This window comes from Nelusetta ayraudi, unplaced genomic scaffold (genome assembly GCF_046127955.1).
Source record: "Nelusetta ayraudi isolate G7.1 ecotype Tasmania unplaced genomic scaffold, CSIRO-AGI_Nayr_v1 ptg000060l, whole genome shotgun sequence".
NCBI classification, from domain to species: Eukaryota; Metazoa; Chordata; class Actinopteri; order Tetraodontiformes; family Monacanthidae; genus Nelusetta; species Nelusetta ayraudi.
Genome location: NW_027466110.1, coordinates 6088445 through 6111538, shown reverse-complemented (window position 1 = coordinate 6111538; position 23094 = coordinate 6088445). Strand labels below are relative to the sequence as shown.

The 23094-nt window shown below is 47.9% G+C and overlaps 1 protein-coding gene across 6 annotated transcripts in view; it reads right to left on the bottom strand.

Moving 5' to 3' along the window:
- The window catches only part of epha3 (eph receptor A3), an 89811-nt gene that overhangs the window by 52550 nt on the left and 14167 nt on the right, over positions 1-23094 (bottom strand). For 4 of the 6 annotated variants that reach the window (XM_076039854.1, XM_076039856.1, XM_076039850.1 and 1 more), the window contains exon 3: positions 20497-21148. In XM_076039854.1, coding sequence (XP_075895969.1) covers positions 20497-21148 — 652 coding nt within the window. Of the gene's footprint in view, positions 1-20496; positions 21158-23094 lie in introns of all 6 variants that reach the window. The other 2 variants (XM_076039852.1, XM_076039853.1) reach the window with 1 other exon arrangement.

The following is a 23094-nucleotide window of genomic DNA, read 5'->3' as shown; positions in this document are numbered from 1 at the left end:
GGGGTGGGTGGGCGGGTAAAATGAGAGGCAATTTGATCAAGGTCTCTATAACTAAATAATTACAACCGCGGCTCGGCGCTGGCGACCCGCGGCGTTGCGAATTTAAATCAGGCCCTCGTCTCATTTGATATCCCGCTAACATGGAAACCTCTGACCTGACACCCGTTTGTGCTGGTGAGACGCAGAAAGTCACAATTAGAACTTAGTTTTGGCGAGCCTGTCATTGTGGTTTATAAATGGAGTTTGAAAGTCAAAAACATTCCGCCTGAAAAGTGAACAATCACAAAAAACACTAGCTTGTAGAAATACACATCCGACCATCACATGTGAAGTGAATGCAAATATATTTTAAAAGTGCAACACTGAGGTATTTTACTGGTCTTGTAGGATGGAAACAGCATGAAAATAGTTGCCAGAAAGAAGGTTTGAAGTGTATACATTAATACAGAGATGGCGTCTTTGCCAGGGACCAGTTAGACCCATGATCTTGGCGTATGACGGATATATGACTCCCGGTGTGAAAACCATCAGCAGCAGCAGGGAAGTCACGACACTTTGCACCAGCGGCCGGCGCTCAAAGCTTTGCAACGGCAAAACATGATCTGCCGGGTGGCGCTGGGCCGTCATGTGTGTGAGTGACCGCCTTCAAGTGTGAAAAAGTGTTTTTGTTTGCGTGTGTGTGTGTGTGTGTGTGTGTGTGTGTGGATTCCTGGGGCAGGTGTCTCAGCAGTGGTCGGGGCACCGCAGCTCTAAATCACCGCTCAACTGACACACCTCACCACGGGGCGTCCCGCCATGTGTTACCGCTTGAGAGGGGGAAGAAAGGGAGCAGGAGGGATGGAGACCCCCGGGGTGGCAGTTAGTGGGTGAGAGCGAGAGAGAGCGACTAGAACGAGCAAGCGATAAACCAATCAGAAGTGATCTGGGTGCAAGTTCCGCCTCCTCGCATGAGTGTGTCTGTGTGTGTTTGGGTGTTTTTGTGTGCGAGAGAGACAAAGAAGGAGACGGCTGCATGCATGTGTGACAGTGTGACGCCCTTTGGTGTTGTGTGTGTGTGTGTGTCCGCTCAGACTCTTGAATGTCGTGTTTTCAGTGTGCGTGACAGAGCAGCGCAGATGAGCGACAGACACGTCCAGACACATCAAGGCCCTCTCACCCCCCCCCCCCCCTCCCCCCTCCTCCACACCCATCCTTCCCATCATGCTCGGCAGCAGCCACCCGGACCGGAGCAGGCACGATAATCGGTGCGGACACACACACGTACGCATATGCGCAGGCTTGCAAACGCATAAACAGGAGTTTACGGGCTCCATTAGTCATTTTTACTCCTTATGCTTGTGTGTATTGATGTGTACGTGCACATTCTTCTCATACAGGGATCGGCCCAGCTGGCCGTGTGTGTGTGTGTGTGTGTGTGTGTGTGTGGGGTGATGACACATACATAAATAAGTGAAACAACACATGAGTCAGTTGGGTTAAAACTTCCTGTGCTAATCATAGACGAGACACAAAGAAGCAGTGTGGTGCAGCAGCCCTGAAAAGAAGAAGGAACTGCAAAAAGTCTTTTATAAAGACGAAACTGCAACATAGAAAAATAAATAATCTATAAAAAACATTTTAAAACTTTGCCGACTTGTTCCCCAAAACGTTCCGCGCGATGGCAATTTTTGCTCTTCACGAGGTGAATTTGCCAACGACGGTGAACCGAAAGAGAAACTTGCACCGTCTTAATTCAGGAACGACTTTCTAAGTTTTCACTTTCCTCGCTCGTGTGGTTTGCTGGCGACGGAAACAGCGGCGGCTTCAGCGTGACGCCCCGCTGAGTGCTGCTGCTTCTCCTGCCGCTATTCCAAAGAGCCAAGTGGAAGAACTAAAATTAAATCACCGTACTGGAGGCGTCCCGCTCCAAAACCTTGTTTATCCACTGCGCCAGAAATGACAGGTTCGCGCTCAAGCGGCACCAACGGTATCAGTTCTATCGTTGTTATTATCATTATTATTATGACTATTATTATTTGGATCCTGCGAAGCAGCTTTGGTGCAGGGAGTCGCCGTCGGCGGTAGAGAGACTGTTTCGAGGTGCGGAGCAGCCACGGAACATCTCGTCGGACACGGACTATCAATCAAACGAGCCTCTTTGGACAGAGAGCTGGACTCATCTGCCGCTCCTGAAACCAGCCTTTTTAATAGGAATCGGACACTGGCCAGTGCGGGTCGTCGCCCAGCTTCCTCCAGCAGCGCGGCTCATGAAACTGAAGTCAACACTCTGTAAAATGTGCAGTGAAACCAGTTTGACCCCCGTTGAAAGAGGGTGTTTTTTTTTTTTTGTGGCTTCTGATCGTCTGGCTGCCGTTTCAGACGAGCTCTCCATCCAGCGAGGAGCCAGAATGGGGATACAAAAAAAAAAAAAAAAGAAAACTCGGCTGTGTGAAATCTCAAGGCCGAAGATGAGCTCTGAGAAGATGCCTGCCGCTGTTCTGGGCCCCGGATCAAAGTTTTATGACTGAGTTTTTATTACTTTTATTTTTGGAAGATGTGGAAAAGACGAGGTGATGGATTTTTTTTTAAGCATTAAAACTTCTGCACTTCATCTTCGTGATAACCTGAACTTTCTTTTTGTCTGGCTTTACTTTCAAACTTTAGAGGAGCCACATGGTTTAGTTCTGCATCAGAAGTTTGGCTGCAGACACAAGTCACACATTCTTTGGTCGAGAAAATACATAAGATTTATTTTAGTTTGGACTTGGTGAGATTTTCCCTTCTTTTTTTTCACGGTAATTAATCAATTGACTGCTCTCTGCCCTGCGGAACACTTTACGCAACTGGGCGTGTCCCGTTGCCAAACATATAATTTTGTAAACGTTGAGCATAAACATTAAATTTCCCCCTCTTCAATTACGACTGATTTATGAAAATGAATAATAAACGTGTCGCTCCAACCTTGTCCGTGCCCACGGCAGAGAAAATAAAAAAAATAGGGGTGCGGGCAGCAGGTCCATGTGCGGAGGAGCGAGGGACGGGCCGGCAGCCAAAGTCATCCATTAACTCTTATTCAAGGAAATGATCCTTTGGTTTTAGCATCATTACGGCATTAGGGTAGGTTAATATTGTGACTGCAGCCATTTATCATGCGCGAGGAGGACGTTCATCACGGCGGCAGTGGCGGTGCTGCCGGAGAGCTCTGCAGAGGAGTGGGAACCGCCACGGCCCATTTCGGTCCGCGCCGCCGTTGGAAGGCTGCTTTGTTATTCGTGCGCGGCGGAAAAACATGAAAGCGGCAGCCGTGGGAGGGTTTGTGCGGGAGTGTGTTTGTCTTCTCTTTTTTTTCTTCTTCGGGAAATTATTTTCAATTAGTTTAATGGTGATTATTTAGAGGCAAGGAAAAATAAAGTTGGAAACACAACAGTCTTTCTTTCTTTCAGGCGAACTCACACACACACACACATGGTGAAGGCACTGGTGTCCCTCTTATTAGTGGGGCCGGTGACGGGCTGAAAGGCGAGAGTGATGGATGGGCAGAGCTTAATCACCTTTAATCAGCTCTGTCCTTGAATAATGATGAACAGCGCCTTTTACATGCACAGAATGTGGGCAGAAAAAGGAAAGACGAAGAGGGAGAGAGAGAGAGAGAGAGAGAGAGAGAGAGGGAGAGAGAGAGAGAGAGAGAGAGGGAGAGAGAGGGAGAGAGAGGGAGGGATGCTCTAGGTTGCACTCTGTTGAATTCATAAGTAGAGGCAGATGCCTTCGCTCCTCCCCCCCACTTCTCCTTGGCACGCACAGCAGCTCACGACTGAATCTTCATCGAGTAACAAAGAGGCGGCGTGTTTTTAGCTCATTTAGCTCGTCGGGCGCTAGCAGGAGGAGGTTGCCTCGTTTTGGCGACTGCCGCTTTGCCGAACAATGCCGCACATCTCACCACGCCAGCCAAAAAAAGAAACCTGCTGACGGCGTTCGCAGGTGTGAAAAGTGTGGCCGGCGTCCTACAGAAGAAAAAGAAGAACCCGTGGATATGAAAACACAGCCCCACGCTACAGTCTGTTTTTCTTCCCCTCCCTGAATGTATTGTGAGAGTTTTCTCGTCAATTAAACTCCATCAGATAATAATGACGACGGCGCAGTGCAGCGCACAAAAACCTGCATTTCCATCATTTTTTTTTTTTTTTCTTGCACATTTCCAGAATCCTTTCAGCTTTATCAAACGCAACCATCTGATAAAAATCCAACTGGTAGAAAATGTAAAACTGGAATGAAACGTTTTCCCATCCGAGCGGACCAATCAGATTGCTTGCTGGCAGCTAAGGGCTTCCTACCGGTACGCAATTGGCAACATCTTTATCAAGTCGCTGGCCAACAAAGTGAGATGGGAGTAAAGAAAAAAAAAAAAACACGTCAGGTTCACCGGGTTCTGATAAAAGCGCCGCTACAGCAGCAGCGACGTTAATCTTTTTATCGGGGGGGCCGTAGCTTTTACTTCCCGGCTGTAATCCGGGCTTATTCAGAGCAGTTTGGAGGAGTCACTCCTTGCCCTCACACCTCTTTATCTGCGCAGGAAGCTGATAGGCCCGAAGAGGGTCGGGGCCAATTAAAAACACCTGCTATCGGCAGCCGGCAACGCGGATGAATGGTGGATTTTTTGGGGCATTTTGAAATCCGAGCCGTCCGGCTGCTTGCAAAGGTTACAAGCAGCCTGACTGACTGAACCACCGGGTCCAGGACCCCTCCACCCCCCACCACCACCACCACCACCTCACACATGGCGTGGCTGACAGGAAGCTGAAGGGCCCGCTGTCAGGGAGGCCCTTCAGGCAGAGGCCCTGGGATGCTGCTGCTGCTGCTGCTGCTGCTGCGCCGCCGCCGCCGGAGCAGCAGCAGCAGCAGCAGCAGCAGCAGCAGCAGCAGCGGCGGGGACGAGGACTCCGCTGATGACCTCAGGAAGCAGCGGGGCCGCCAGGAATGTCCTCCCGCTGGGTGCACACATGGTATTTCACTCGCCGGCAACAGCTACCTACAACAGCCCGTCATTAAAAAAGGCTCCTGCTGAAGGGCGCCTAGCTGGGTGCCCGGGCAGATCATGTCGTGTTGACGCGTTCGCCGTGCGATGGACTTCCAAGGCCGCGCCGACACTCGCGCCGTCGTTAACGACAGCCAGGAAGCGAACGTCCCGCCGAGTTATCTCACTGCTGTTTTTTCTGTTGCAACTCAAACTTTTTGAGTTAAATACCACAATGTAACATAATTTTAATTGGATACAATGCCTCCATTCTAATATACTGATACTAATTTATTTTCAATTGGGGAAACAAATTCAACATAATTAAAGTAAAATTCTCGGGTCACTTCTTTTAAATAAAAATAAACTCAAAATGAATCAAAGCATTGTACTCAATGTTAGTCACTTGAAACAAAGGCATAGCTTTGAGTTAGCTTAGCTTCGAGAGAACATAAAGTTTTTACAACGCTTTTCAGTGAATTTTTTCGTAAAGTCTTTTGAGTTTCCTTTTTCGAAAGAGAGAAAGAAAGAAAGAAAGAAAGAAAGAAAGAAAGAAAGAAAGAAAGAAGCTAATTTGAATCATTTCTCTTTCTGACTGGACCCTCCACTGGCAGCAGGTAGATCAGGGGAGAAATTGTTGCTCTCGCTCCCAATTTCAATCTGTGTGCGGCGCGGTTGCACTCCATATTATGAAAATATCTTCCAATGCTAACCATATGTTAAGAATCTTGGATAATTAACCAAGAGTGATGTGGTCGGCCCCGTCCACCTCAGCAGGCTTCCACTGGTCTTTCCCAGGCGCTGCAAGTGTCTGTCGTGCCAACAAACCCCTTCTTCTCTTTCCTTATTGTTTTTACAGGCCCATAAATAGTCCGGGGGCTAAATTAATGAGCCCGCGGAGACGGTGATGGAGGAGTTATGGGATAGAGGGATGGAAAGATGAAGGGAGTGATAGATGGGATCATTAGGATGGAGCACATCTCACTTAACAGAGCTGTTGGCTTTGGGAAGTTCCGTGTTTCAGCCAATTCTTCTCCGGTCTTGCGTGAACGTACAAACACACGCACACATACAGAGTACACACAGCTAACAAGGCTCTTTGAAGCTGGGGATTCTCAAACGCTCTCTCTCGCTTACACACACACACACACACGCACACACAAACACACACACACACACACATTGATGCACACTTACACACACTCCTAGATAAACACACAAACATGCAACATAGAAGCTTGAGAAGAGAGCTGGTGGGGAAGTATGCATCAAAAATCTTAAGCACAACACACACACACACACACACACACACACACACACACACACACACGCACACACACACGCACACACACACAGCCATAATTAGCTCTACTGCAGCCATGAGAAATGAAGCTAGCTCATTCTTTCCCCACCTGGGGACAATTTAGTGCGAATCTCAGTTCAGCTGAACACACTGGTAATTAACACTGAACCCAGTCAGTTAGCTGGCTGATAGCGCAGCCCAGTGCCTCCACATTATCCCATTGTTTGAGTGGTGAGAGACTTTTTCAGGGCTCAACTTCTCAGCAGAACCAGAACAAGCCACTATTGACTGCGGCAGCTAAGAGACGCACACGCAAACAAAAAAAAATTACTTTTCATTTTTTACCAAAGAGTGACGGACAACTCTCCTGCTGGTGTTGTATCAGACTTCAATGGCCTCTTGACTTGACTTCAAAATAAAAGTTTGTGTTCACCGCCGTAGTGCAAAGGTGGGACCTTAAAGAGAAACGGTAGGTTGCTGGGAGGAGATCCACATGCTGGATGAAAGAGTTTTGCCTCATAATTAAAAGGTGTGCAAAAAAAAGAGCGAGGAGAGCAGTGTCATTAATTCACGTCGTATTTTGCTGATAGCAGGAAAGAGGCGGGAGCAGCGGAAATCTGTCAGTGAGCAAGCTCAGGATTTTTTTCTTCTTTTTTTAATTTAATGGCCTTCCTGTTCCTCAACTCCGGGATTTTCTGCCTGTGTGTGTCGGGGCTTGTATGTGTCACTCAGCATGACATTAGCATGGTAAGTGCATGCAGATGGCAGTCACAGCCAGTCACCTTTCAGCAGTCATTTACATGTAAATCGATGGATTAATTGGCTAAAGCTCATTAGAGTTCGGGGTCTCATCAATACCACACACCTCAATTAGCCCTTGTATTGAGCTGTCATCACCCACTGGGGGGCGATGACAGACACACACACACACACACACACACACACACACAGCCATCGGCAAACTGTTGTTTTTCAATGTGCACAATCTGGGGGAGATGTTTTGTTTCATAAATCGGTGATTATTATTGGTTTGACTCTTGCAGCTGCACCATTTCTATTTGAAAAAACACCAAACATTTTCCATTGAAGAATTTTAACTGTGCTCCCTTGAAACTGACATGTGAGATCTACGAAAAATTGCAAAATTTCAATTTTATTCACAAAACGTTGTCCTTTTTATGTCAACATTATTTTTTAAATTTCAACTTTAATCACGAAATTTCAACTTTCTTCTCAAATTGGAAACTTGAAAAAAAAAGTCTCTTTTTTTTCTCTTCTTGTGGCCCTAATCCTCTTCCATAGAGATCAAATCAGTTCCTGTATTTTCAAAATTAAAAAGAAATTTTAAAAAATAATAATCTGATTTTGGTCCCATATGAAGCACCGTTTGGTTCCTTGGGTATGCCATTAACGAAAAAAAATAATAATAATACAAAAATAAAGCAATAATATGCAACACACCAGCCAGAACCAGCACACCAGGGCCAGAACTTCAGCAAAGACGGCCAAAAAAACAAGCAATCACGCCTGGGAGGCAGAGAACTCGCATTAATCAGGAGGATTCCTCAAACGTTCCGCTGAGGTTTTTTGCACTCTGGCGTCATCCCCCCCGGGCTGCTCAAATTGAACACCTGATAGGAGGGAGAGCAGCCAGGCGGAAGAAATGGAAAAATTGGTGGGTTGCATCGGTCGGGCCAGCTCTCTCTTCACCTTGACAAATGCCTGGTGCCATCCGTCTGAACAGGTGGAGTGGTGGAGGTGGAGGAGGTGGGCGGCGTGTGCATGATGAGTACAGTAATCTTGTCGGACACTACTGTCTGACACTTTTTTTTTTTCCCCTCGCTCCGCCGCTCTTCGTCACACTGCTTTGTGTGCAAGAGAGGAAGGAGGATCCCGGCAACCTTTAAAGGTTGGTGGTTCTTATTGTTCAGGTGCAGGTGATGCAAACCTCCAAAGCCTCCCGAGGAGACAACGACGGCAACAGGAGCTCAATGATGCCGCTATTACAACTCTTAGCCATTGTCAAAAACACTCTAAAGCACTCAGACACATGAGACAAGTCTGAATCTGAATGTGAATACGGCTAATTGTCATACAACGAAATCTGAAAGGGTCTGAAATATGTCTATTAGAAATAATTGGAAATAGCAGCAAATATGGATTTTTTTTTTTTTTTTTTTTCAATCCGGTATAATGCCGCATCGCATGAGTTCAAGCATCTTAATAAATATTCCACAATATTGCCTATGGAGTGACAAAAATGCTAAATGTGTTGTCCATCATTGCCATAGACATTTCCTCTTACAATTAATCCAACCAAATCCTACATTCCATAACTGGATTTTCAAACATTTTGTATTTTTATTTTCACTGTTGATCCGCACGAATGACTTCAATAATTTCAGTTCACAGCAAGAGAATAAACTTGAACATCTTGTGGGAAAGTATAACTCGAAAAGTGCGTGAACATTAGGCACATTATGCACAGGGACCGAGGAGGAGGTGGGGACACACTACTGACACACTGACAGTGGTGGAGCTCCAGGTGGGTTTGCTGCTGCTCTCCTCCTACTGCCGCCATGCTCGGCTGCTCTGGGCATGCTCAGTTGTGTTTGGCATTCATGGAGCAGGGAGAGCCGGAGGCGTGATCGCTGAGGCCTGACCGTCTTTTAATCAGCGGCATGCAAAGTGACACACACACACACACACACACACACACACACACACACATGCACGCAGGGTGACAAACCTGCATGCGAGCAGGCAGGCAGACACACACACACACGCACACACACACCACAGGGCATGTCATCCCATCTGACACCATTTCCAAGTCAACCGCCGCGGATGAGAGGAAAATGTCAGCGCTCTGCTCTGAGCGGGACGATGGGGGAAAGATCGGACGCTTCTTCCGCGAGGGCGGAGTCAAGGATGCGTGCTGGGCCGAGCACGTAGTTCGATTTGGGGAATCTTAGCGGCTCTTTCACGGGGTCGCGAGCCAGGCAAAGGTCACCTGAGATCCACTCCGCATGCAGCCACCTGGAAGATAAATCTGGCTTCTGGTTAAAGGTCCCAGTTTTCATTTTCTTTCCGGACTCCAATGAAGCCTCCTCACATGATCAACTGTCCGGGAAACTTTCCAGATTAGCCATCTGTTGACAGCCTCCCACAGAAAACAGTGAAAACAGTCAGCCAGAGACTGAAGCTTCACTGGACCTTCCACACGTTTGGAAGTAAAGGCTGTGTGGCGGATTCAATGGAGGGTTTCAATGGGAGTGATAGGTGCCCTTTGTGACATCACGAAGAGCTGATTTTCTACACTCTCCCCCTTTAAAAGCAGAGACCTCTCAGGCTAAAAAAACCTAACCGACTGTTAGAAAACATGGGTAATGTGATTCTGCATGCGGGACCTTTTAAACGTCCACTCGTGGATAATAAAAAAAAGGTAACAGATGATTTTCCGGGGAATTAATAGTCTCTCCTCTCCCCCTAAAATAGCTCCCCATGCGTTCATCTGCACCTCCTACATCCAGATCCTCGCCGTCCACGTCGTAGCTGTGGAATATTTCAATCAGTGTCACATGTGGGCAGATCGGAACGGGCGCAGCCAGAAAAAAACATTAAGCGCGAAAATAGGGTGCAATGGACATTTTACAGCCTTCGGACCCGTAACCGGCTCCGGAAAACTCCCCAGCGCAGCATTTTCCCTCCTGCCTTTCATTTCACGTCTTGACTTCCCGACCGCGCTCCTTTGATGCACATCCTGCTCCGGGTGCAGAAGAAGAGGAGGAGGAACGTCTCCGTCAGCCTCCCGGGACGGAGCGGATGTCTTAATGGACACGTGGCGACAGAGAAGCTCTTGAAACGTGCGGTTGGTTGACGAAGGACGAGTTCAGAAAACTGAACTATCGTCCAGCTACGCTGAGCTCGTGCACAGGCTGGCGCACGTCAGCCAGAGGTGGATTCTGCTGCTGTGGCCACTTTGTCTTCTTCCCTCGCTGCCACTCGCGCCTGCTAAACTAATGACCTGCCTTCCTTGCTTTTCTTTTTCTCGACAGACACACTTGTTGTTGTTGTAGTTGCACACTTATTTTTCTCAGTTTCCTTCTCGCTCGCTCACTCGCACACAAACGCACTTACGCGCACGCACACAAACACCGAGTCCCCCCTGGGGAGCTCTGAAGACTGCAGACCCGATTAAGATGGAATACGCAAAGCCATGGAAAAACCAAGGTTACCGCAACAAGGGCGAAATAAAACACACACGCGAGGCCGACAGGCGTGAAGAAACACACACGTATTCAAAAAGAGCAAGAAACTGATCAATGAAGTCGAATTATTAAAGTTTTGTTTTTCTCCTTTATATTCATTTCTATGAGTCAGGGAAGACCTGGAGTGTATTGATAGTGTTCATGATTATTCCAGGTCTCCTCCAGGTCTCCTCTCAGCTACTGGTAGTACTGGTGATGTCAGCTTGTGCAGCTCGCAGCATCATAGCTTTGTGGCGAGTTGCTGCAGTAAAAAGTCGGCTGATCGGAAACAATCACGAGGACCATTAAGTTAGAGTGCACACTGTAAAGAATAACAGCCGCACATTCACATTGCACAGGGCTGTTTTCCCTCCAACAGAAGCTCCGCCTCCCGAGGACTGAAGCGCGCTCTGTTTCGGATCTAAACGGATTCAAAAAGTGGGGAACGTCTTTGCAAGTCTTGACGTTGAAGTGAAAAAAAAATCTCAAAACAAAAGCGACAGCACAGAAAAATGGCTTTTTGAGGCGACGTGTGTCACATTATTTAGGATTAAAAAAAGAAGTTCCTGCGTCCGGCCCAACCGCAGAAACTCCGGCAGGTTTTCACGCTGTGCCGGAGCCTCCCGGAAGCGTTGAAACAGACGTCCCGGCCTCCTCGCTGCCAGTCGAGCGGCGCCGCGCCTGTTGAAACGCAAAAAAAAAAAAAAAAAAGGCTGTTTGCGCCGGCATCTGCGAAGCAGCCAGATGAGACAGCTGCCGGAAAAGACGGACGTTTATGTGGAGAATCTTTTTTTTTTTTTTTTTGCGTCGTTTTCTTTTCAGCGGAATGACACTCGCAAGGCCGAGCGGGGTTGACGCTGCTGACAGCCGCCAGCTCGCCAGTTTCGCCGCCGCTTCGGTGTGTGAGGCCTATGACAGCCAAGGCCTCCGGATGTTGTAGGGTTACAGCCGAGGGCGTCTTTAAGCGTGACGGATGACAGGTCCCGCAATTTAATAACAAAGACTCACGCTGACGATGGGATGTTGCTTGATTGAATATCTCTTGCTTGCCGTGGCGGTTTATGCATTGATTTTGTACAAAGGAAAGCACTATTGTGCAATTATGCTTTTTAACAGCCTTTCAATGTTGACGCTTTTAAATTCAGCTTTTTAAGCCATTTTAACCCACTGCATTGGAGTGGAGAAAGTGCAAGACAGACAGATAGATAGATAGATAGATAGATAGATAGATAGATAGATAGATAGATCTCTGTGGAGGAGGAATTGACAGCTGTAATGTCACAAATCACGAAAACAAGCGCTCCTCTCCGGAGTCTCAGGGCTCAGCAGGGGTGACAGCCAGCCTCTCTCTCTCTCTCTCTCTCTCTCTCTCTCTCTCTCTCTCTCTCTCTCTCTCTCTCTCTCTCTCTCCCTCCTTCCTCTCCAGCCTGCTCCCTCTCATCCATCACACGTGATGGAGTGACACCCCCCCGCCCCTTTCCCTTCCCTTCCTCCTCATCCACCCCTCCCTTCCCCGTCTTGCATTACATGTGTAGCCAAACATCCAGAGTGTCTGTCAAAGTGGACCCTGACGCAGAGTGACACCACTTTGTCCTTGCCAACGCAAACACAGGCACGCACGCAAGCACATGCCGCACGCACGCACATGCACATGCACGCACGCACATGCACGAATGTGCAAACCAGCAAATTATTCTAATTCATCCTTTGAGCGACGCTCGGCTGCTTAGGTTGCAAAGACACGCTGCACACATGCAAATAATCCTAAAAATAGGGGAAAGAAATATGCTGCCTTGTCAGCGTTTTCACAGGCTCAGGTTTAGAAATGCTGACATTCTAATTCAAATTGATTTTGTTTGGGTTTTTTTTCAATTATGAATATATGTTAGAGGGCTGGAACTGGTGATAAGGGCATCTACAAGCTTTGCTCCAAAAAACAAATTGGACTGTAAACAATGGGCACTGGCGTCTTTTTGTCATACTTGCCAAACTCAGAAGAACGCACATCGGTTGTGGACAGGCGAGATAATTTTATACAACAGTAAGATGCTTTAGTGCGACCAAAACAGAAACAAGCTCAGATGTCTGCAAAATGATGTTTGAACTATTTTTCTCTGTTAAAGTTTGATAGAAATTAGATAACCGAACGCTGAGGTTAAGGGTAAAAACTTGCATTTGCAATTTAACAGTGAACAACGAATCAAGAGTCCTTCACATGAAGAGGAAATGCATCAGGATGAACATTTCCCTGACACAGTAGAGAATAACGCTTGACAGAGTAAAGCCATGTTCACTCTGCTTTATTTTGCTTTCCATGGATTATTTGGTGCAAGATCAAGCACACTGTGTGCATATCATGCCTCAGCATACTGCACAAAAAACAATCGTCTCCCACACAGTCTGAACTGCAAACTGACTGACCACCGTGATGTCAACCAGCGGGGGAGGAGCCTCTCCAACAAATAAACACCTCATCTTTCTATCAGTCCCTGTGTGTCTGTGGCAGCCTGGCCTGCTTATGCGTGCGTGTATAACTGTGTGTGTGTGTGTGTGTGTGCGTGTGTGTTTAGTAGAATTCCTGAGCCTGTGGTTACCAACCTGCTTTGAAGCGCCAGCACCGACTGGGGGTGACGAGCTCGCCCGTCACCCCCAGTCGGCGCTGGGAGGCTCATAAAGAGAAAAGCAAACAGCCCTGAAGAGCTTGAAGGAGCGAAACGTTCCTCCATCTTCAGCCCAGGCCTCCTCCTTGGCCAACAGCAGAAAGGCACACACACACACACACACACACACACACACACACACACACACACACACACACAAGCTTGCACAAAGTACACAGACACACACAGCGTCAATGCGGGTCGACGGAAAGTTAAAGGTGACGACGTCCAGTAAGAAGGTACAAAGAGGAAAGAAAAAAACGCTGCTACAGGCATCTAGCAGGCAGTCAACAGTTTGTTGGAAATTGGAAGAGCACCTGAAGGAAAATCAGTGTTGATGTAATTGATTGTAAGAACAACAGTAAGACTGACAACACACTTCCAAACAGCCAAAGAAATTCCGACCAATACACATGGGGACAATCAGAAGAAATCAATGCAGATAGACACTGAAGACATGAAATATATGAGCAATATATATGTAATTATGCAGAAGAAAAACATGTTAAATAACTCTCAAGACGCTTCTTATGAAAGGTGGCTATTTTGAAGAATTTAAATATAAAATGTGTTTTCAGTTATTTTACACTTTCATTGTTTCCCACATAATTCCATGTGTGTTCCTTCAGTAAGAAACTGCGATGCCAAAAGTCATGAGAATGAAAGAAAAGACATTAAATTCATAGGCTGTGTCCAAACTGACTGGTAGTGTATATGTCTCATTGGGTTAGTCCAAAATGACCTGACACAGCGCTGACACACAACTAAGAGAGCCATTGACAACAGGGGGTCTCTTAAAGTGAAGACAAGGAAATGTGGGTCTGTGTGGAGACACTGGCTCAGCCACGGCGGTGATGCAGGGTCCAGCACAATGTGCTACAAGTTAGCGAAAGAAAAAAAATCAAGAGCCAAGTGGAGTGAGATCCAAAACAACTTTACGCAGATGTACCGTCATCTCAAAATGTGCCCGAGAAAAAAAAACTGAATTCATAAGCCTCGGCCACAGACGTCCGCAACATATATATTTTCACATTGAGCACAACTTTAACAGTTGGGCGATAACAACATGATTAAAGAGCGTCCGCGCTGAAACACCCGATCCGGTGGGTCGGAGCCCTGCTCCCCGCTTCGGCCTCTCCTCCCCTCGCTCCCCTCGCACTGAAGAGGCAGAGTGCCAGCCAGGCCACAGCCAAAAGGGCTGCAGCGGCGAGCAGAGGGAGAGAGAGAGAGAAAGAGAGAGAGAGAGAAAGAGAGAGAGAGAGAGAGAGAGCCTTGGCGCTAAGCTGAACTGACAAGAGGAGAAGAGGAGGAGGCTGATGCAATGGAACACGGCGGCGCTCGAGCACAGCCGCCGCAGTACAGTGTAGCACTTCACATTCACCCAAACAAACACAAAGCAGCGCACTCACACACACACACACACACACACACACACACACACACACACAGGATGGAGGGACGTGAGTGGCCGACTGAAGTGTGTGAGGAACACCTGCTCTCCAAGGAGACGACCCTCAGGCTTACAGCTCGCCGTCCAGCCCCCCCCAGCCTGTGACACTTCCACTGTGTGTGTGTGTGTGTGTGTGTGTGTGTGTGTGTGTGTGTGAGTGTGTGCATAGCAGGGCAGCAACGCCACGAGACACAATGACGGCACCGACGACTAAACCAAGGCAACGACGACGGAGGCCGGGCACAAGCAGGGGACATGAAAGAGTTGATTATAATATTAAAGTTAGAATTTGATTTATGTATTAGATTGTAGCCGGATAAAGAACAATATTGTCATTGTAATTTATGAGCTTCGGTGTAAAGAGAAGAGTGTGTGTGTGTGTGTGTGTGTGTGTGTGTGTGTGTGTGTGTGATTGAGAGTGGAAAGCCTGGCAGGGATATAATGGCCAACGCAAACACACAGGGTCCTTCCAAGGGACCAGACGAGAGCCAAGAGCTCCACGAATTCACAGCACTCAGTTTCAAGAGTCTGGAAGAGAGAGAGAGAGAGGGGAGAGAGAGAGAGAGAGAGAGAGAGACAGAGAGAGAGACAGAGAGAGGAGAGAGAGAGCGGGGGGGGGAGAGGAGAGAGAGGTAAAAAGACAACGAGAGCTCACACGCAAGCACGCCCGCATCCATAAATGATGAATAAAGGAAAATCCAAAGAGCATATGGCACACATTAATTGAAAGCCTTCTCGAATCCCATAAAATATAATAACAACATAAAAATAAAGCAAATGTTTTCAAAAAATGAAAGGTTTAATTGGCTACCATTTGTGCTTTTTTTTAATGGAAAGCAGAGAGAGATTGATGCCTGATGTCTCTGGGCCGCGACACTGCAGAGCGTTCAAATGCAAGAAAGAAGGAAAAGAAAGAAAGAAGGAAACGCAAAACCTCCAATTAGACTTGTTTTTTTTTTTTGTTTTTTTTTTTCATGATTAAAGAAACCCTTTAACTATGTAACTCTGGATTGGCTCCAGTCATGCAGGTACCAGACTAACTGAAAATTTAGCAGCCACCATTGTGTCTCGGCCACAAAGACCGACAAAGCACAACAATCAGAGGATACAGAGACTGAGAGGCAGCAGGACGAGCATCACCGCCCGCCAGCCTCCAGGATAATAAGAAAACCCGACGCTGAATCACACAAGCTGGCGCTCCTGTTTCATCGAGGCCCGGCTCGACGCCGGCGCTGTGCGTGACCCAGTCGGCAAATGAAGCCTTGTGCGTCTTGCTCGAGCGTGTCAGCGCATGAGGGCAGCGGCCGAGTCGCTTAAGCGAGCAAGTGGAGAGTGATGGGAAACATTCGACGTGAGACGGGAGCGGCGCCCGCTTTGAAAGGGCGGCCAAGACGGTCGGCCACAGGGTGGGCGAGGGTTGCAGAGAGGAGGGGGAGGAGGAGGAGGAGGAGGAGGAGGAGGAGCTGGGGTAAACAGGGAAACACTGACATCACTGGAGAAACACTTTTTTTTTTTCTTAAAATAATCGATTGCTTAGGTTTCAATGCTAAAATCCCGTTCAAACATCCTGAAGTCCTCCAAACCATACATTTTTTTTTTTTTCATTAAGTCATCAACCTACTCTGTGTAAAGATGCAGAAGAGAAGTGAAGCTACGAGCAAAGCGACAAGTGAGAAGATGACGTAGAGGAAGAACCAGGAGGAAGAAGCTACCGAGCTAAACCAGTGTGGATATACAGCTGAAGCAACAGAATTTTGCTCTGACGGACCAACGTGTTTCTGCTCTACACCCCGCTGGATTTGACAAGAGTTCTCATAAACATAGCTTCGAATTGCAGCTAGCTAGCGGCTGACCTTGCCTCTTGCGCTAAATAGAGCCCAGCAAACTGGCTAAAGTAGCAGCTAAAATTCTAATGGGTGTGAACTGAAGGGAACTGGTCATGTTACCCCGTACGTCACGTCTGGTGACGTGCAAATGAAAAAAAGTGTTTCTGTGACACTTTGGCGATATACCTCTATTTCGCTGCGTCTGAAAAACCACCACGCGACAGCGTCAAAACCTTGAGTGATATTTGAGAGGTTTTTCCAAGTTTAGGTGTTTCCATGGCCAGTTTATTATTGCAATATTTAGGTTTTGCGCAATTCTAGGGGTAGTGGAAACACAGCTAAAGACTACTAGTACTAATAAAAGTACCAGCGCTCATGTTACCAGTCCTGGGTCTTTTGTATGTACGTACTATGTTTGCAGGGCTTAATGACTTTGCTCCCTTGAGCCAAGCGATGTCGGATCGGACGAGCATGTCGGAAAATGAGCGGAGCCAAAAACTGGCGATGCCTGTGGATTTGCCGTATGCGTACAATTACAAATTAGCATCATGCTGCCGGCGCAAGTTTGAGTATTGTGTGTCTGGATGTATCCAGTGAGAATGTGGGCCTGCGAACAGCTGCTCGTGTTTGCGGCACAACGCACACACACACACTCTCTCTCTCTCTCTCTCTCTCTCTCTCTCTCTCTCTCTCTCTCTCTCTCTCACTCTCTCTCTCTCTCTCTCTCTCTCACACACACACACACACACACACACACACACACCCATTTGCTGTTTTAAGATCAAATTAGGGGTGCAGGAATTTCACACTGATGGTTGATAGGGCTTTCGTTCACCTGCTCCGGTCTGTTCTAATGACAGATGAAAGACCGACTTAGCCAGATTAAATCTCGCCTCGCATTCTTTGTCGCAAGGCCAGAGTCTGCCTCGCAGAACATACAGTAATCCCGACGATGACTGACACGTCCATTCACCTCGTACAGCCGACAGAGACCTCACCCCCCCACACACACACAGTGTCGTCCGATAACATCTCCTGCTCTCGTATGGATGAAGAAACATCAAAACAAGCTCCTCGTAACGTGCACCGCGTGCTTGTGTGCCGTGAAATATGTGTCATGACACATCGCAGCCATTGACCACACACACACAGGCACGCACGCACGCAGACATTCACGTGCACTTTGCAGCAGCGGCGGCGGATCGCGCGCCGCTCGGCCAAGGCCAGACGGGTTTTTTTCTTCGCCCGCTCATTTGGAGGCGCCACTGAAACAACATCCTCGCTTGCACAAACATCTCTGGCTAAACACACAAACAGGCAGCGGCTCACACGCACAGCCCGGAAAGATAATGACAGTAATACCACAATGTACTTTATTAAAGCCCCTAAACACACCGTGGAGTCTGTATAAACAAAGGCAACTGCTCGCTCCCTCACCCCCTCCCTCCCTCACACATTCTCACACACACACACACACACACACACACACACACACACACAGAGGCCACCTCAGAACAGCAACTGTGCGACGATGCTGCTGCTTCATGGCAGTAGCTGCAGTAAAACAAAGCATGAAATATTCAGCGAAGGTAGTCGGTCCACGTGTGACTGCGAGGCAGCAACACTCGACACAACAAGCCTCCAAGTTTCATCTGGCCAACTACTGCAGCGCACCAGATCAGCTACTAGACTACCAAACCACCAGATGGGTAAATTCAGCATCACACCAGTTTGGCAAAAGCTGGATTGGTGTAATGAAAGGACTTTTGGAGTCCAGGTTCAAGTCGCTGTGCAGCTCTGCAACATGTTGAACCAGGACAAAACCATCTTTGCCACCTCACCGTCTGTTTTTGTATGTTGTGTGTTGGCCGTCCGCGGGCCCATGCGCTCGTCTGTCTGTTAACAGCGAGGGTCCTGGAGGCAGGGGCCCCCCAGAGCGAGGCCCCTGTTGGTGCAGCTGTCCCACTCCATGGTAACATAAGACCTTATTAGAGTCCATTAGAGCTCTCGGAAACCAATAAGAGATTGTCGAATACATCCAAACATTCGCACTACTCTCAGAGAGGCAGGAAGTGGGGGCAGGGGGGTGAGGACAGGGGGTCTGCAATTTGTCAGTGCAACGTCGTCTTTCTGAAAAAACTGCCATTCAGGCGTCAAATGCCAGACCTTTTTCTACGACAACGAAACCAAAATCTCACTTAAAGTCACAGAATTTGTGTGGTCAATCTAATTGAACATATTCAACTCAGAAACATACTGATGAATTTCTTGTTGTACATCTACCCTAGTTCCTGTTTAGCTCTTCTTTTTTTTTCTTTTTTTTTGGTAACAGCTGTGGCAAAGTTCCCATCTGGACGGTCAGGCGGGCCGCTTGGTGAGCGCAGGGCTCGAGAGGAAGAGCTCCCCTCTGGCCCGGCAGCAGGGGCTTAACCTGGAAACCAGCCTTTGATCTTTAATTAACACCGGGCTCGCCTCTGGTGAGGGGAGACCTGATGAACATGGGATCGTTTACCGCACAGGACGAGCGAGGCAAACCAAGAGCCAGAGTGTGTGTGAGGGAGGAAGAGAGAGAGAGAGAGAGAGAGAGAGAGAGAGAGAGAGAAAGAGAGAGAGACACTAAAGGCAAAGCTGAAAATGTCCCCCAGGGCAGTTTTCTTGATACTGCTTCTGGCTCGTGCACAGTGCACTGAGTGTAAGAGCACATCACAACAGCAGGCTTGATAGAGTCAAACTGCTTATGTCAAGATTTGCAGCGTCAGTCACTTCCTTCCACAAAAAGAACAGGAACTTGGAACATAACCTTGCTTTGTGTTGCACCACATCAAGCGTGTTTGTGTTCGAACCGACGGGATAATTGTATCTGCTCGTGTCCTTTTCTTTGGGCAAACTGGCTCGGAGTCAGAGTGAGATTCGATGACATTGTGAGAAAAGACGTTCACACAATTGGATGAGACAAAGTATAAAGCAGGCTGTGTGTGAGAGGGAGAGCTGTCCCATCTGTTTGCAAATCGATTGTGGCTTGTTTGTAGTGATTCACTGAACAGCATCCTTGCCGTTTGCAACCAATTCAATAGAAATACCAACTTTCAATCAGTTCTGGCATGACTAGTACCACCACGACATCTGAAAATTGAAGTCTCAGACAGGCAGCAGATCCGTTTGGGCTCTTCAAAAGAGCCGCTGGCTGAGACTGAGCGGCTCCAGACGCCACGCGAGTGTCTATCCGCTCATGACTCCAGCGACACCCGCAGCCACCGCCGCAATATTCCATTATTCACAATCCACTCTGCAGCAGCATTCCCTTTCTTCTTGCGTTATCAGACCCATCCTCGCTGCTCTGGTAAAGGTCTTCCCAGGCCTAATGAGGTGTTGCAGCGTATAAGTTTAGCTATTGCACCAGCGCACACTTCGCCTCCGCACTCAAAAGACCTGCAGAACGGATCAGACGCAAGGCCCGGAAAGTTACACCGCATCAGCTTTCCACCGACACGCCACCGCGCCCCACTGCATGGCGGTGAAACTATTCTATATATATCTATATGAAGGCGGAAAGGTTTCGGCAACAGACATGAAAAGGTATTTTGCAGACTGATATGAAGTGCGACAGACGCTGCAGTCTTGGCAGACTCGGCATCATGTCATGTGGCTTTTAACACACAGGATTTACACGTCAGCGCCAGATGCCCAATTCTACTATGACTACTTTTAAAAGTGGCACTTCCACCTGCTTAAAGTTTGACTTCGAACAACCCCTGTAACATTTGACCTTTAAGTTTGAAAAGTACATAAAACAGAGCCGAAGAACCCAAGTAAACATGTTTTTTTTTTTTGTGGTTAACATTAAATTATAATTCAAGGGACTATCAACTCTGACTGCTTGGAGCAGGCGCACTGGCGGATTTGAAAAAAACAAACAAAAACTGACAGAGGGTGTAACAGGTGAAGAAATAACCATAATTGTTAGATCGAAACACCATCGAGGGAAGAAAGGACTTTTCCAATTATAACTGCACTTACTTTGGCAGGTGTTGCTTCTTTCCTCGTAGCCCGGGTTACACAGGCACTTCCCAATTGGTACGAGCCACTCCCCTTCTGTGCTGCAGTACATTCTCGGAGGCTCCTCCTCTTTGGAGTGATTGACACACAAGCCTTTGACCTCCACCAGCGACTGGGAGTCCATGGGCACCGTGTCCGGGAAGGAGGCCAGATTCCTCACAGTGTAGGGACACTTCTTGAAGTAAACCCTCACTGAGACCAAAGCCACGCAGGCGCCCACGTCCTGGAACGCCAGGTAGAAGCCCTTCTTGGTCATGGGACCCACCTCGCGCACCTCAGTGTTGAGCTTGAGGATGCGGTCGCCGAGGTCCATCTGGGTGAAGCTCTCGTCGGCGGCAATGGTGTCGATCTTTGAGAACTGGTGCTCTCGGAAGTGGCTGCCCTGGTCCTCGTCCGTCTCCAGGTAGAGCAGGTTGAAGGTCTCCTTGCAGGTGCCCAGCACCAACGGGATGGAGTTGCAGTCCCTCAGGGTGAACTTCAGCTCCACGTAGACCTTCTGGGCCGACTGGCGAGGGATCCAGTTGGTGCGGAGCCAGTTGTTCTGGCTGTACTCCATCACATTGCAGACCTGGAAGGTCCTGATGGGGGTGTAGTGCTCATCCACCCCGCTGATCTCCTCCCACTGAAAGAGATGGAGAGATAGAGAGGGGTGGGGGGGCAGGTGGAGGACAGAGATGGAGAGAGATGAAGAAGGTGGATGCCAGTGGGATGGAGGGACAAATTTTATGTGTGGAAAAAAACAAGAGGAAGAACCAAAAGATTGGGGAAGAAGAGAAGAAGAGCAATCATCAGCAAACACAGGAAGAAGGAGAGCGGCAGAGAATGTACGGATAGAAGCAACGGAAGAGAGGTGCAGGAGTTAAGACGTGGAGAATGAGCAGATTGGTTGAGGTTGAGGAAAAGGACAGGAAATGTAGAGTTGGAAGTTAGGACAGGAAGAGGAGGAGAGGAGGGAAATACAGCAAGGAGAAGAAAAGAAACAGCGTTATCTCCGTCCTGTGAGCATTCACACATGAATTATTTAGACTCAGATTCACTCGTGCTGAATACTAAGCATCTAATAAACACTTAAGGGTGAAAAATCGCACAACCAGATCCTCGTGTAAATGACTCGCATTAATTAAAAGCAAACTTGCCGCCTTCGCCCAGATTGGAGGGCTGGAAAAATATCTCTGAGAAATTTGAAGTTCTAATCCCAGTGAATTTGTGCTTATAAAGCAAAATAAATATAGGCAGAGATCTGGCAGTGTTTTTCTTTTCCATCCTTCTACTAAACATTCTCTTTTTTAATTCTACAAGTGAGGACTTTCAAGCTGCAGTCTTGGTTATTTGCATCACAGTTACTACGGCTACTAGAGGAAACGTGCTGAATCCACTATGGAACAAAAAAAAAAGAAAAACAGAGAGAAGCTACGATGTAAAAGACAGATGTAAGAGTATACCAGGAACGTTCGTGTCTATCTTACATTTTCCCTCCACTGGGAGAAAGCAATGAGGAGGAGAGGAGAGAAAAGAAAGCCGGGGTCATTGCTTTTGAAATTCAACACAGCGGGAAGACTCATTGATCATTTGCTTTGGCTTCGCTGTCCGGGCAAATCAGCACTGAATCAGAGCGATGATGAATGGACAAAACACCTGAAAACACTGGGTGCATTGTGGTTAAAATGACAGTCACTGGGATGGATGGGGCCTAAATGAGTCAACGGACGCTTTTTAGCCGTTCTTTTATTTCATCCGCTCGTTTTTATTGTGAAAACTCAGAGGCGGATGTACGGATGAATAAAGCGTCACTTATACTTCAGAGAAAAGGGAGAAATGAGAGACTCTTTCCGGGGCAAGCGGAGACTGAATTATCGCCCTTTTTTTTCTTCTTCTTCTCTTCGCACAGACATTAATGGAAACATAAACCCGCGCGCACATAAGTCTCAAGTGAAGTGTTTAAAGTCCTGAAGCGGTGCGGACACAGCAGGTGCTTTCAGCCTCGAACACAGAAACTAATGACGGGCTCAGAAATTCGAGGCTCTCCATTACATGTTTGTGTGTGTGTGTGCGTGTGTGTGTGTGTGTGTGTGTGTGTGTGTGTGTGTGTGTGTGTGTGTGTGTGTGTGTGTGTGTGTGTGTGTGTGAGTGCTCGGAGAGTTTTAAATAAAAGCCAGCTCCGGTGTTTGGAGGAGCACTTAGGCTGAAGGATGGCCACTTGCTTTTCATCCCGGAGCAAAGTTAATGAAACACCCCACCGACGGAAGACGGAGAGGGACGGCGAGAACAAGAGCAAAGCGGCAGCGGCGGAAGAAAACCAGAGGGAGTCGAAGTGATAGAAGTGAAAAATGGCGGTCGGAAAGGCAACCGGGGTGGGAGTGGGGGGGTTAAGTGAGAGTAAAATTGAAAAGGGGATCCCCCACCCCCACCCTCCCCCGTCACCTTCTCCCGCGGCCATGGCTTCCCTGGCGTCACCTCATTCATCAGAGCGCCGTCCAACAAAAACAGGGCTTACTGTACAGCTTCACCTCATTTCACTCCAGAGTTTTACCACACCACCCTCCCAATGCACAATGGAAT